We start from the raw sequence: 15,669 nt of genomic DNA, 5'->3' as shown, positions 1-15,669 counted from the left end.
CTCTTCTCTGAACACTGATACATGCTGGCCCTACTTTGTGAGAGAAGATGAGCACTCAAGTTGGAGGGGCCATACTTATTTTTAGTAAAGAAATACTCCATAGCCCAAGACAATAATCAAACTCAGGACATGAGGCACACTACAAAAACAATTCAAACCCCCAAAAGCTGTAGACATACTCTGCAACTAAGTTGGAATTAAGAAAATGGGTGGAATATTTTTATTTCAGTGCAGAATTTTTAAAGGCTCATGAATAAATGCAAGATGGTCCTTATAAAAACTGCTCAAGACTTCACCATCTTTGGAGGAATCTTATGGGGTTTTTTTCTGAGCTTCTCCATATATCTGGATTAACCAGCATCAATTTTCATTATACCTTACATTTCATTGTAGAACAAAAAGTATTTTACAAACTTGGTATTAACTGCACATTATAATCTTTGTAACACAGCACATCACTGGAAATACTCCAAATATTTTTGTTTCCGATATAATGTGAGGTGTCTTTTGGGGGTGATGCCCTGCAAAGTTACCTGAAGAAGTTAACAGACAAAAATACTTCATACAGTAAAACTGCCAGCACCTTACATTTATAAAAGTACTGTTTATAACATCATTTCAGCCAAATATCGAGGATATTTCTGCTGCCTTCTTCAGCTGTTACTAGTACATCCCAGAAATAGTTTGAATAAAACTAGGAACTTACACTACAAACCGTAGAATTGGGAAGACAACTACTGTTGTCATCTTACAAGATAACTGCAAACAGAAAGGGCAACTGCAACTGAGAGGCTCTCAATCCAAAAGCCTTTCTGTCTACCAATGCCTACAATTTTGTTTGCTAGAACATCAGCAGCAGGCTTCAGGTTGCCCGAGTTTGGCAAGGCTAGCTCTAAGGAACACAAAGCTAGGGAGGAACTGTGGTAGTTACAACCACTGTTATCATTAGCACAGAAGTGTAAGAGGATTATCAGAGCCATCTGCAGTTCGTAAGTGCCCAACATGCTTGTGTTTCATCACCTACAAACTTTTCTGTCTGAGAACATTGTAATTTTCTGCTTTCAAAACCATGGAGCATTACTGATGAACTACCAAGAATTTGTTGTGACATGCCACGGGGGATGTCCCAGTACTGGGACCCTGACCAGCCCATGCTGTTCAGCTGAAACAAAATTACAGCTTCAGACCAGGTTCCGCAATTCCCTGACTCAAAGCAGGATGCACAGATGGGGGCCAAAAATCAGGCAAGTTCCTCAGAAAAATAAACGTTAAAAAGGTGTTCGGTTTTCTTAAACCGTATTTCAGAGTTTACAATACATCAAGTTTTAAAAATGTCAAATGTGTTCAAGAACTTTCTTCCCCAGAAAGACAAGTGAAAAGCTGTCTGGCCCGAGGAGGGCTCCTATTAAGACTGGCAGTGGAACAGGCTCTCAGTATGCACATCAGCACCAGCCTGAGTGCACTCCTGGAAATCAGATGGCTCTGCTTTCTTAAGGGAAACTCTCAGGAATGCATCCATCTCACTGGAACAACACAGAGCTGCTGTTCTATATATTTGGTAACATTCTTATTCAAATACTTTTTCAAATACAATTTCCTGCCTTTAAAACTGTCTAAAACCATATATATACACCTAGACGGTTAAACAACTTTAAGATGGTATAAACCAGGAAAATTTACACATAAATCTGATGTGTATCTGCTTTTATGGAACAGGATTGTTTTCTTAGTCATACATGACTGTTGATTTCTGTTTAAAACTCATTTAAAAGACATACAATCTGAAACTTCAAACACTTGAAATAATGGTTTCATTCATGGTAAGAAGCTACAAAAATCAAACTCTGTCAAAGGAAGCAGTTTTTGATCTTTCTCCCTTCTAAATGTGTCTGGAAAAGACATAATTTAACTTCCCTGTATCTACATGGTTTTCCACCACATTTATGTCAGACCTCTCCATCGAGGACCTAAACAAGAAGCTCTCACAATTTTGGAAGTCAATTGGTTCTGGATAGGGATAAAAGGAAAGAATGCTCAAAGGAAATCTCTTTGATTGGAAATATTCTGACATTTAATTCTCTGCTTTCGTGGAGCAGGATCCTGCCTGATGTCCTATCATAAAGTCTGTTGGGGAAGGAGGGGTGATGGAAAGACTCTCCACTCTGAAAAACAAACTACTTGCTAGGTTTTCACACTGGACCGGTACTTCCCTTAAAAACCATTTCTCTGTTTTAGTGTTCCACTTGGACATCCTATATTTGTCTATGGTGTGTCAGTCCCTTTAAAAAAAACTTCTATAGCAAGACATTTTGATAGAAAATATAGGTAAAATGTCCAGTGAGATAATTAGCAGCATTGAGCATGTTCTCTTCACATTCCAAATGAAAATTATTTACATTACTTCAGATTAAAAAGGCTTTTTTCCTCACAATACTAGTAACTGCTCATAAAAATTCAGTAATTTATATTCATTCCCTATTCTGTCTTATGGCTATTTTATATAGTGAGGGACATTTTTTGAGTGTAAGTTTTAATGTAAAACCTTAAAGATTAATTTTCTTGTCATAATTGTATTTACCTGTATTTTGTAGCCTTACATACTTTTAATCAAGCTATGCTTTTCATTTGATCTCTTCCATGAAAGTATACAGCTATTTTTAAAGGTCTAGTACCAACTAATTTTTTTTTTTCATAAAATGTGCCAAAGAGTGTCTCTTCTAACTCCTTTTTTTTAAAAATCACTCTCAGGGAAATTTAATTCCCCTTTGAACTGCTACTCTTTGTTGAATAGAGTGGTCACCAGGCTCAGAACTTCATGGAAGAGAAATAATAATTAAAACCAAAAGTCATGTAAGGCAGGAAGACTTATTAAAACCATCCGAAGAAAAAAAAGTTTATAGTTTTTCTGCATTTTTCAATTTCTGGTCTGTTGTAGGGACTACTCTTACTGTTTGAAAGCTATCTCTGAGTTCTGCAGAAGCTCACAGACCAAAGTACACAACTGTAAACATACAGGTCTTTTATGGTCCAAATGCAGAATGCAGGATACGGGACACAGAAGACACGAAAAGGCTACTCGTTTTTGCACCGTTACCCAGACTTTTAAAATCCTAGTACAGGGTAACAAACTATAGCCCGAGGAAAAGCCAAACAGGACTAACACTATTAGCCACCTATGCACTGGGGTATTTAAACACAGGTCTATTAAAATATTAATCTGTGTTCCTATCAATGTTTCTTTACTTTCATCATATATAAGAACCATAGAATAATCTGCATTGGAAGGAACCACACTCAAAGTAGGGTTATCTTCAGCATTACATCAGGTTGCTCAGGAACTTGTGCAGTCAAGTTCTGAGCATCTCCAAGGCTAGAGATTCCACAATCTCTCCAGGCAGCCTGTCAGCTGGAGAAGAATAAATGATGAGGAACCCAAACAGAAAGTCAGTTTTGCATACTGAGACACACATGTGTTCCTGCAATTTTTAAAAGAATGTTTTTGCTATACACGTCTAAAAAACCTGACATTAAAGAATATGTAATTATTTAAATCTTTGTTGCTTCTACAGTCTTTCAAAGGAATAATGCAAACATTACTTCTTCCGTGGGCTCACACACACTGAAAAAGTTCAGAATATGGAGTCTATTACATCTGGATATTTATACAGCCCTTCTTTTAGTGCCTTTGGTGCAAAGCTGTCGATTCTCAGGCACTCCAGCTGGCACTTCAATCACAACAGTGACTGCTACAATTAAGTCCCCTTTTCAGACTTCCGAGTTTGACTTACACATCAGAAAGTTATTTTACCAAATTTGCTCAATTCTGTATCTTATATTTCACAACTAACCCCTTCCTCCCCTAGCACTCTTAGCGATAGAGAATCACCAAAATACATTTACTCCCTCAGTCAGGAAGAAAAGCATTATTATTTTTCCCATTATTTCAAACTGGAAACTATTCCCAACATCAAAACTGCCAAAGAAGTGAGCTGAAGGTTAAATTGAAACTTAACTGACATCCACAATGGTCTGGTTGCAGGCCAGGACAAGAAGCTGAAATTACAACAGTGACTACAGCAATGAGCCCTGCAGCTAGTGGAGAGATGGTAGATAACCACCTTCATTCTTGATCCCTCTGCTAGGACTTACTAGTTCCCGAGAGCAGAAAAGAAGGTAGGACTAAAATCTAACACAGCAAAGGTATGGTAGCAGTGTTAGGTATGTCCTCCTGCCTTTAAAAGTGGCTCTAGCTAGAGTAGCTGCCTGAAGGGAAACCTCTGGCCCAGTCTCTCCATGCAGAATGTTAAAGTTCTCCCAACCCCCCCTTTGTTTCCCACTACCCTACCCAAAGCCCACTAACTCCACTCCTCTCTAGCATTTTCTCACACTCATTTCAGACCCTCTATTCCATTCGTCTCAGGTCCAGCTACTCCCCTGGTTCTCCTCACCAGAATACTCACTTGAAATACCCACACCTCTCATAGGAGAAGCACTATGATCCTCTCATTTGAAAGTCTCAAAATCTGCTTTAGCTGTAGGGCTTCTAAGGCAGCAGCACTCTGCAACCTCTGTAACTGGCATAGAGTAAAAAGGTTGTATACAGATAGCACTTACCAAAAATTGATCAGGGTGAGGCTGCAGAGAGAAATATGAAAAGGGAATGCATATTTTCTCTGTACTTTGAATTCCTCCAGAGGAAATGGTTCTGAGAAATGATGGGAGGGAAATTCTAGCTTCAAATCTAGATTCAAAACAGTGTTCTTACCTGCAGGTAAGATCATTTTCCCCAAGTATCAACATGCTCAAGCAGTCTTCTCAACGCTAACATGAAGTTATTAGGAAACTTAGTTTGATAGCAGTGCTTAAATTAGATGGCATCAAGTTTACTTGTCCTCTGCCACACACACCTGCATGTCAACACAGTTAAGGTGGCCCAGTGCTGAGGAGATGAACTCAGGCAAGACTGTGGCAGTGCATAGGGACAAAGAAAAGCATTTCAAAAGCTCTGGCAGTGTACCACGGTCTCCTCTGGCAAAAGGGAAAAAAAGGGACATTCCCAATTAAGTTAAAGCTAACCGCCAGATTCCAATTCAGCGCTAAATTGTCATGTAAGAATCTTTATTGGTACTAAAGACAGTTATAAGAGAGTATAATATACCACACGGCACAAGAAGCTTATCAGCTTTACTCTAATGCACCGTACAATTCTGGTCATTGGTGCAGTCTAAATTTCTTCAGGGAATTCTCATAGGAACCAAGAGATCTCAGCATTTTCAACTCCACCCAGTAGTGAATATAAAAACAAACACAGCAATATGTATAACTGATATAGATTAGAAAAAGTCAGTATCAGTCTACTTATTTCCACCCTGAAGAGGGCTTAAAGCATTACTGGACTTCGTTATATTTCAATGGAGACTGTAATCTGAGGGGCCTCAGATTACACAGATGCACAGGCTTTATTTTAGTATCATCTAGGATCAGGAGCCTAAAGTACAACTGATTTTTTAATAAGCTTTTGAAAGTATTAGCCACATTCATGACAAAATAGAAACATGACAAAACCCAAGTAATTTTCAAAATGTTCTTCTTTTTATGCTGTCAATGCCCTTCCTCTATTTTAGAACAAAGACCTAAGTCAACCCACATTAAGCGAGCACTATCACAAAGAAGTGACTAGATACTGACACATAAACAAACATGACTTTTTTTGTGTGCAGAACATACTTTTTTTAGGTGTCCTCCATACACCATTCAACCGATGTTTCAATTTATCCTACCAAAAAATACATTAAATTCTACATACTGAAAATGAGCAGAAGAGCACAAGTTGGTACTGATCATCTGAAAGACTACAGATCACACTCTACTCGCTTCAGTCCCACAGTTCTTCACCTCTGGTACTTAAAAGCCACCCAGCTTTAGGAATGCAACACATTTCAAATTTTATCATAAAATAAGCTGTTTAGCAACTGCTCATTTATTTACTATACACATATAAGATCTGCCCTTCAAGGTCATATCAAAGTTCCATCACCTCAGTGGTAGATGCACAGAGAAAAAGTTAAAAGACACAAGGCAAATATACAGCAATATTTACAACTTCCTGACTCATGAGTCACATCTGGAGAGCCATATTTAATAGCCACTGATGGCCAAACACTTTGCTTTTTCCTACATGTTGTGATAGGTAGTAAATCGTCTGTTCATCAAATTCAGTAAGAAGACAATAGAAAAGCAAACTGTCATATGAACTATTGTATGTTGTGTAAGACTAACAGCAAATGTTTAATTGAATTAACATGATAGTGTATATGATCTATTGTATGTTGTGCAAGACTAACAGCAAATGTTTAATTGAATTAATATGATAGTGTGAATTGTGACAGGAAGAAAGGGGGGGGGAACAACAAGAGAAGAAGCATCTGCACTTCAAAAGGTGTGAAGAGTTGCAGATGCCCAATTAAGCAAACAAGAGAGTGTTCACGACCATAAATCTCCTTATTCAAAGAGACTGCTGGGCCTAGGCTGATAAGGACGCTGCAGACTTAGTGGATCATCACATTCCAGGCGAAAGGTGAAAAGTACACTGTGAGGAGGACCTACGGCCTTCATCCCAAACGACCACCACCCATAATTTGGAGACCCTTACCCGTATTTTTAACAGCTTCTGCGCAAGCGTGAAAGACTGATAAGCTAATTACCATACGAAGCGGGAATAGGCGGGTTCAAGTAATGTATATGCATAAGTGTATAATGACTATGTAACACTTCATAGTATAAGATTGAAACAAAATGCTCGGGGGTTGCGGGCCGTTGTTGGAGCAGGAGACTCCCCGGCCGCCCAGCGCTGTTTTGCTTGTTGCCGCTTGCTAAATAAAACTCTGACTCAGCCAAATTTAAGAAGTCAGTTTATAACACATGTTAACTGCAAGACAGGGAAAACACCCGCAAAAGCAAAATGGTGTGCAACACCATCAAATCCTTGACCAAGTTCAATCACTAAAAGCAGAGGAAAAATATTCCACAAATGAAACGTCTCATCCCATCTCTGACATGACAAATCAGTGCAACTCTGTACAATTACTATGTGTGTGGATGTGCAAGCACAAATACACATACATAAATGCAGAGTTCTACACAGGCTTTTTCACTTGACTTAAGGCTAGATAAAATGTCAGACTAATTTTCTCCTGTTATTACTAGGCAATTTCCTTACTGATAATGTGAGAGCCTACATAGTACATATGAAATCGAAGTATCCTTTTAAAAAAAAAAAAATCTAAGATACTTACGGAGTCCAAACCTTCGGAAAGGCAGCAATTTCTTCTGGTGTATATTCATCTAACCTCTTGGGGACTACACGTGGCTGAGGAATCTCTTGTAGAAGATTCTTCTGTATATCTTCTGGAATAACCTGAGGCAGGTGAGAGCAGTCTTAGCTATCTAACTGTTTAAGAAACAAGACCACTCCCCCACAAATTTAGACCAAAATTTGTCAACACTACTGCATTCTTCATGTTAAGTGTTTGACCTAAATACAGAAGACCTCATGCATGTCTTATATCTCACAATTTTGTGATATAATAAAGAAAAAAAGCATCAACATTTCAACTTTATGTAGATACATAAATAAGGTTGATTTTTCTTAATTTATCTTCTTATGACAAGCATGTTATTTCTAATACTCCCTCTTCACCTATGAATCACACAGAAATTAACTGCATAACTACTCACATCTTCTGGAAACAGGTGCAGCCTCTGCATCATAGTTCTTCTCTGAAGGTTTTTTGGAAGCATTCTATAAATAGTCAGTTTAACAATCTAAGGAAAGATAATATAGCAATAAATAGTCAGATGGGCTACAAATAACATGAAAAAAGTAAGCTGTGTTTCCCTCTGTACATTCCATTAGTCACTGAACCTTTTTTCAGTCAACCTCTTCCATGCTGAAGGACTCTGGCATCACATTTAGAAGGTGCTTTAGACTCACTGTTTTAGAAGAAGAAACCCTTACTATAACAGCTGTATAGAAAATTTCGGCTTAGAAAATTAAGAGCTATATTTAGCATTGATATTATCATTGCATATGATCATTCAACTCTGAAAAGAATTGAGAAGCTTACGGTAATTCCTATCGTATTGCGCATTTATATACACCTGCTATTGAGGAAAAAAAAATTAGACTCTAACAAATTTACCAAGTGTTGTCAGCATCTCGTTTAACACTGTGATTTGCTGTGTTTGAAACTTCTATATAACTAATGCACTGTATCTTAAGCAAAGCTCCCATACCAGGACACTGCATCATGACCATACTATACATATGTATAACTTATTCCCTTGTTTTCTTTGTTCCAGATGTACAATCTCACTTCTGAGTGTCAGGAACCAATAGAATTTGTACATCTACACTAGATGTACACTAGATGATGCTTGTTGAAAAGTAACAAAATTCAGCAGGATTCCTCTTGGACTCTAGTATGGATGCCCGGAATTTAAATACAAAACACATTGTTATGGACTTCACCCAGGAGGGGAACATTTGTAAATGTAAAACAAGGCTTGCAGCCGTAGTAGACAAATAGGGTTTTATAAAAAGGACATCAAAGCATTTAGGCCTATGTGTAACTTTGTAAGTAGAAGGAAACCCACTCTGCCTGTGGTCCAAGCCACCCAAACATAAATTAGCTCCAAATGAGAAACTACCAGAGCAATGTTAAACTGAAATCAGTAAGCCAGGCTGAAATGCAGTGCACTAAACCCAAACAAATATCCCAGGCCTCTGGATACTTTGAAAACTGTACTAAGTAAAGTCACTTCTTTTTATAAAATTAAAGGCAGTTAACCAAAATTTTAGAGGCAATCACTAATACTGAGTTCCCAGCTTGAACCAGTAGTTAAGATAAAATGATTAATTGTTGCAAGTGAAATTAATGAGAAGTGCTGCTTAACCTTGCAGGCATTTCTACTTGAATTCTGAAGTCAGTAAACACTCAAGATAGTTTGGCACCAGCATTACTTTCATTTTGCCATGTAATAAGACAGTTGTCTTAGGATCCTCATAAACATATACTATATGCCTTGAGAAACTCTGAAGGCATTACAGAAGCCTCAACATCATGAAGATTTTCAGATGTTATGAAGCTAGTACCATAGATCTGTGGACAAATATAAAAAATGGAGACAACAGAAAAAATGCACCAGCTTGTGCAGAGTAATATATAGTGTTGATACCTTCTCCAATAAAAATTAATAAGCAACTACTAAAAAACAAAGATGAAAACTCATGTTTTTAGGGAGAAAAATTATTCATGCTTGTAGAGCAAACTAGTTTATTTAGGTCAGTATACCATGTGCTTAGACAAAGGCAAGATAAAGATAGAAAACAAACCTTCACTGCTCTACTTCATGGAATATGGAAAATCAAGTGAGACACCATAACAATGTAAGAAAACACATGGATATTAAAAACAAACAGCTCATGTGAATAGTTTGTTTACCATCAGTAATCTTAATTTTGTACACTTAAGTCTCCTTTCTGCACAATATTTTCCCTTACAGCCAATGAAAGAGCAAAATAGATCTAAAGCAATGGATGCAGAGACTTCACAACATACTGCATAATTATGGGGATTTTTCTGTTTACCTAAAAATTACTTTAACTTCAGGCTGTGACAGAATCAGTGTTAATTCCTTAGATTAATAAACTGTACATACATATGGTCCAACATGACCTATGACCTACAGATATACAGAGCTAGCTATTTAATGATTTCAGTTCAACAAAAAGTCTTTACAATACTTTAATGAACATTGTTAAATATTTCGCTTCTTCAAACAATGGATGTTTGTGTCCGATTTTTCTCTTCCTCTGCAGCATGTGGGTCAGACACCTGTTGAAACAAACCAGTGAGCTAGAGGAACAGCTGGTCTATTCTGGTTGTAGATACTTCTGCATGGTGAATCTGACTCAATTTTTTTAGCCACATTACAAAGAGAACAAAAGTTCAGGTGTAAAAATGTGCTTATTGAAAAGTCACACTGGAAAAGAACAACTGATTTATAGGCTCACATTAAACAGTGAAGAAGTACTTTCAATATTGTGTACAGTCACTGCAGAACTGACAACCTCAGGGGATGACAGACTAAGATGAAAGCAGGACTTGGAGAAAGGTAATAGATAATGAAAGATAATGGATAATTATACATTCAGTAAGAGTTTCTATGGATAAATATGCTAAGTGCAATAAACATAAATCAAGGTATGGTTTGGCATGTCTGCTAGTCTCTATGCTGTTCAAGAACTTGTTTGTCTTTCTGTGCCCTCCCACACACGCAGGAAGTGCACTACTGCAAGATCTGCAATAGAAAAATCATCCTCACATGAAGCACAAACCATTTTTCACTGACAGGCAGATCACAGAATCATAGACTGGCTTGCGTTGGAAGAGATCTTCTAGTTCCACCCCCCCTGCCATGGTCAGGGACACCTTCCACTAGACCAAGTTGCTCAAAGCCCCGTCCAACCTGGCCTTGAACACTGCCAGGGAGGGGGCAGACACAGCTTCTCTGGGCAACCTGTGCCAGTGCCTCATCATCCTCATTGTAAAAAAATCCTTCCTTATGTCCAATCTGACCCTACTCTCTTTCACTTTAAAAACACTGCCCCTTATTCTGTCACTACAGGCCTTAATACAAAGTCATTCTCCATCTTTCTTATAAGCCCCGTTTAAGTGCCTTTCGTCACAAGAGAGGTGCCCCACCCCTCTGACCATCTTCGTGGCCCTCCTCTTGACCCACCCCAACAGGTCCATGGCTTGGGTGCTGAGGACCCCAGAGGTGGACACAGCACTGCACTCATGAGAGCGGAGCAGAGGGGCAGAATCACCTCCCTCGACCTGCTAGTCACACTGCTCTTGATGCAGCCAGTTTTCTGGGCCGCGAGCTCACATTGCTGACTTATGTCCAATTTTTCACCCACCAGCATCTGTAAGTCCTTCTTCACAAGGCTGCTCTCAATCACCTCATCCGTCAGCCTGTACTGATACTGGGGATTGCCTCGACTCATATACAGGACGTTGCACTTGGCCTTGTTGAACTTCATGAGGTTTGCATGGGCCCACTCCTCAAGCCTGTCCAGGTCCCTCTGGGTGGCACATCCCTTTCCTCTAGTGATCAACTGCACCACTCAGCTTGGTGAACAAACTCAAACTCACTGAGGGTGCACTCAATCCTACTGTCCATGTCACTGATGAAGATATTAAATCCTTGCCTGATTCGGAGCAGTAAATTGGATTTCACTGTTACAGTCTCTCCCATTCTGGACATCCAGTGAAATTGAATGAACTCTCAAAAGAAACAAACTTGTAACTCAAGAACTAGACATTTCAAAAGGCTCTTTTTTTTTTTTTTTAAATTGCATTTTTTTGTGGTTATCATAGAGCCTTTAACGTCTGAGCCACTTGAAAGTATTGCCATCTATATGTTACACCCATGCAGAGAACAGAGAGGAACAATGTCCTTGAGTTTGAGCATGTCTGTTCCCTGCCCCAGCAACTCACAGTAGGGGCTAAGAGGGAACAAACCCTTGGCTTCTGTAGCAGATCCTCATTTCCTTGCTGGAAGAGGTCAAAGGCAGATTTATATCATCCACCTCTCAAGCTCATCTTGGTCAAGAAGAAAATAAATTTAAAAAAGAAAGAAGGAGGGGTGAGGTGGTGATAACCTTTTACTAAGCAAGGCTCTGTAGTTTTATTATTGATTAATTGCAAGGTAGTTAGTCCAGCTGTAGAACAGAGGGCCATACAGGGAGCTAGGACAGAGAAGGTAGTACTGGATAATATCTAGCGTCCTAAATTCTGCCTCAAAGATTTTTCTATAAGCCAAAGCAAACCCATATCCAGCTCCTGCAAAGACCACATTTACATCCAGTTCTTGCCCAAAATTCTGCTTACAACCAGGACCCCACTCTACCTGGCGCAATGACGAGTCAAAGAAATTCATGAAGCTGTAAGGATTGCTTTTGCAACTTTAGTAAGGTTGCATAACAGAAAAGGCAGATTCAACCAGCAATATTTGTAGGATGTTAAGGACTCTCCTGTTAACCTGAACATGTTCTCATTTTACTAAAATTACACCAGCCCTAAATAAAAAGCTATGTAACTGCAAGAAAAAGTCTGTTGCTGAGCTCATGCAAAACCCAAACACAGATTCAATGCTCCCTGAAACACACAATAGAACACACTGTTTCTTTAAGGAATAAAAATCCTTCTATATGTTTGTAATAGACTTCTAATAAAAGATAATTCTTACTATCTTTTCTATGTGATTATGTTTATTTTTAAACTATTAAAATAACAAGATTTTAATTTTAACGAGACGTAGATTTCAGTTTGATTTCAAATTGGCAAAGTTGTCTACCGTCCCACTGCAACCTCGATCTCAAATTAATTAGTATATTTTAACTGTTTGTTCAATTATTTAGGGATTCCCACTGCCTCCTCTCCCCAGTCCTTTATCTCTAGTACCAGCAACCTGTAAAATTCCATGTCGTCATACTCACTCATACACATCTGCCATCAGATGTGTAACTCCTTAACAGCCACTGGAGCATTAATATTTGGGGATTTTTAAAGTTCTGTAATGCTGTCTGCCCCAGTTTCTTTTGAATGACAAAATTCCCATTGGCTGTAGTTATGATTGTCTTTGAGTACTGCAGTACTTTTTTTCCAAGTTGGCTAATTTACATACTCACAGCATAAGACATGCTCTTAATCACAGAGTTACATGACATTACTTTTTTAGTTGTCAATTTAAAAGGCTAATACAAGAGGAAAAGAATCTGAATGCGGCTCTAGCCTTGCACTTTCAGACCCTAAATACGCACTCTAACATCTTCTGAGTATCAACAAATTTTAAAAATGTATTTATCTGAAATATCGTGTGAAGCTTGAAAAGTTCAATTTTTGTGACAGGCTTTGGCTTGTATGCAAGTTGCACACTATGCTTGATGGAGACCAAGATTCTTTGCCAGATAAAACATACTTTAAAGATGGAAATCAACAGAGCAATACCACTCCTGCACAAAGAAGCACAACATAATTGGCCGAATTTCCAGAGAAAGCTTACCCAAAGAGTTGAATTAAGTCCAATAATCACCAGGAAACAACTCTAGGACATGGGAAGGACACAGCGCTCCAGAGAAAACAGAGGGATTAATTACAGGGCATATTTTAAAAAACCAGAAGAATTTCAGGAGACAGACCACTTACTTGGAGGTACAGCTTGATACTACATCTTCCTTTTACCAGTTCTCCGTTTTCTGTTCCATAAACGATACTGTTCACTACATGTGTTATAAAAGCATTCCAAGAACTTCACCTTTCTACCTCTGGCAGTTATATCAGTAGTAGAGCAAAAATTAATGTACTTAATACTGCCATAAAAATCATTTGTTCACAGACAAACTTCCATTGCATGCCATTTTGTTTTCCACTACTGTTCAGCACTTAAAAACCGAATTCTAATCATGAAAGAATCACAGAATGGTTTGAGTTTGAAGGGACCTTAAAGAACATCTAGTTCCAACCCCCCTGCCATGCTCAGGGACACCTTCCACTAGCCCAGGTTGCTCACAGCCCCGTCCAACCTGGCCTTGAACACTGCCAGGGAGGGGGCAGCCACAACCTCTCTGGGCAATCTCTTCCAGTGTCTCACCACCCTCACAGTATGGAATTTCTTCCTAATATCTAAGTCTGACCTCTTTCAGTTTAAAACCATCACCCCTCATCCTACCACTATACTCCCGAATCAAGAGTCCCTCCCAAACTTTCCTGGAGACTCCCTTGAAGCACTGGAAGGCCTCTATAGTCTCCCTGGAGCCTTCTCTTCTCCAGGCTGAACAACTCCAACTCTCTCAGCCTGTCCTCATAAGAAGGTGCTCCAGATCATCCTCGTGGTCTCCTCTGGATCCACTCAAGCAGGTCCATGTCCTTATATTAGGGACACCAGAGCTGAACACAGCATTGCAGGTGGGGTCTCATGAAAGCAGAGTGGAGGGGGAGAAATCCCCCTCCCAAGTGCTGGCCACACTGCTCTTATGCAGCCCAGGATACAGTTGGCTTTCTGGGCTGTGAGCGCATATTGCTGGCTCATAGTCAGTTTTCCATCTACTAATACCCCCAAGTCCTTCTCCACAGCTCTGCTCTCAATCCACTCATTGCCCAGCCTGTATATATGCTTGGGACTGCCCTGACCCATGTGCAGGACCTTGCACTTGGCCTTGTTGAACTTCATGAGGTTTGCATGGACCAACTCCTCAAGCCCGTCCAGGTCCCTCTGGATGGCACATCCCTTCCCTCTAGTGAATGAACTGCACCACTCAGCTTGGTGCTGTCCACAAACTTGCTGAGGGTGCACTCAATCCCACTGTCCACGTCACCAGCAAAGACGTTAAACAGCACTGGCCCCAACACCGACCCCTGAGGAACGCCACTGGTCACCCCCCTCCACTTGGGCATGGAGCCGTTGACCGCAACTCTTTGAGTGTGACCGTCCAGCCAATTCCTTGTCCACCGAGTGGTTCATCCATCAAATCCATGTCTCTCCAATTTACAGACAAGGATGTCATATGGGTCAGTCTGTGTTCTTTTAGTTAATATCAGTGCTTTGCAAATTCAAATGAGAAGTGGATTAAGGCTTTTTTTAACAGGGAAGTATTAATTTTTGTCTACTACAAAGCAAAATACCAAGCCAACTCTATGACTTTTTAGAGCACCTAGAGATATTATCAATATGATAGCAGGTTCCATAACAATATTCTCCTCTCCATGCCATACTAACTTCTGTGTTCCTACTAATCTTTTCTTTGAAGTTTTGCTCTACTTAATCAACAAACATTACTTCATAGTAATAAAAGAATATGCTATTATATCTCGTATCTCGGTAACCAACTTCTAGCATGCACATATTATTATATCAGCTATCCCTTACTGATGCAAAAAAAATAGGCTTTCAAATACCAACAGCAAGATTTAACCATGTTTTCTGTCCATGCTTTTCTTCAAAAGATCATTATTATGCAGATATAATGGCAAGTCCATACGTGCAAGCAGTTGCTAAAGCACATTCAAAAGGAGAATTAGAACATTTTAAGCCCCTTCGTATCACTGCCAGCAGCTGAACAAATGAGAACCCTGACACCCCTGGAGGCTTCCTCACAGCATATTTCCATAGAGCTACCCTGCCTCGCTTAATAATCTTCCCTAGCAGGTAACATTCATTCTGAACAATTATTGCCCATTATTTCTTTGTCAGAGGCAATACAGCCTCTGAATACTGCAAAGGTCAATCCCCTCACTGAGCATTTGGTATTAGCCAAACATGATTTCTTCTTTTTGTTTTTTGGGGGAGAGTTTCTGATGCAGACAAAAAAAAAAAAAAAGAAAAAAAAAAAAAGAAAAAAAAGGCAAGCCAAGTTTTGTTTACTTTTAAAATTCGAAATAGAATAAAAATTCATTGAAAACTTTATCCTGACAGGATTACTACCTGGTTTTACAGATTACATCTGTCAACATATTTTGCAGACATTTTAATTAAAACCCGTAATATTTTTCCAGAAAGTTTTTTCCAAGTAATCTTTGCTCCCTCTCAAATCTGTGTGATTTA

At 39.2% G+C, this 15,669-nt stretch overlaps 1 protein-coding gene across 1 annotated transcript in view; it reads right to left on the bottom strand.

Moving 5' to 3' along the window:
* The window catches only part of MRPL13 (mitochondrial ribosomal protein L13), a 36,533-nt gene that overhangs the window by 10,775 nt on the left and 10,089 nt on the right, over positions 1 to 15,669 (bottom strand). The window contains exons 5-6 of the mRNA XM_074898500.1: positions 7,738 to 7,824; positions 7,296 to 7,417 (exon numbers count right to left, since the gene is read on the bottom strand). Coding sequence (XP_074754601.1) covers positions 7,296 to 7,417; positions 7,738 to 7,824 — 209 coding nt within the window. The remainder of the gene's footprint in view (positions 1 to 7,295; positions 7,418 to 7,737; positions 7,825 to 15,669) is intronic.

This window comes from Athene noctua, chromosome 2, assembly GCF_965140245.1.
Source record: "Athene noctua chromosome 2, bAthNoc1.hap1.1, whole genome shotgun sequence".
NCBI classification, from domain to species: Eukaryota; Metazoa; Chordata; class Aves; order Strigiformes; family Strigidae; genus Athene; species Athene noctua.
Note: the sequence above shows the minus strand (reverse complement) of the source record. Positions and strands in the feature narration are given on the sequence as shown.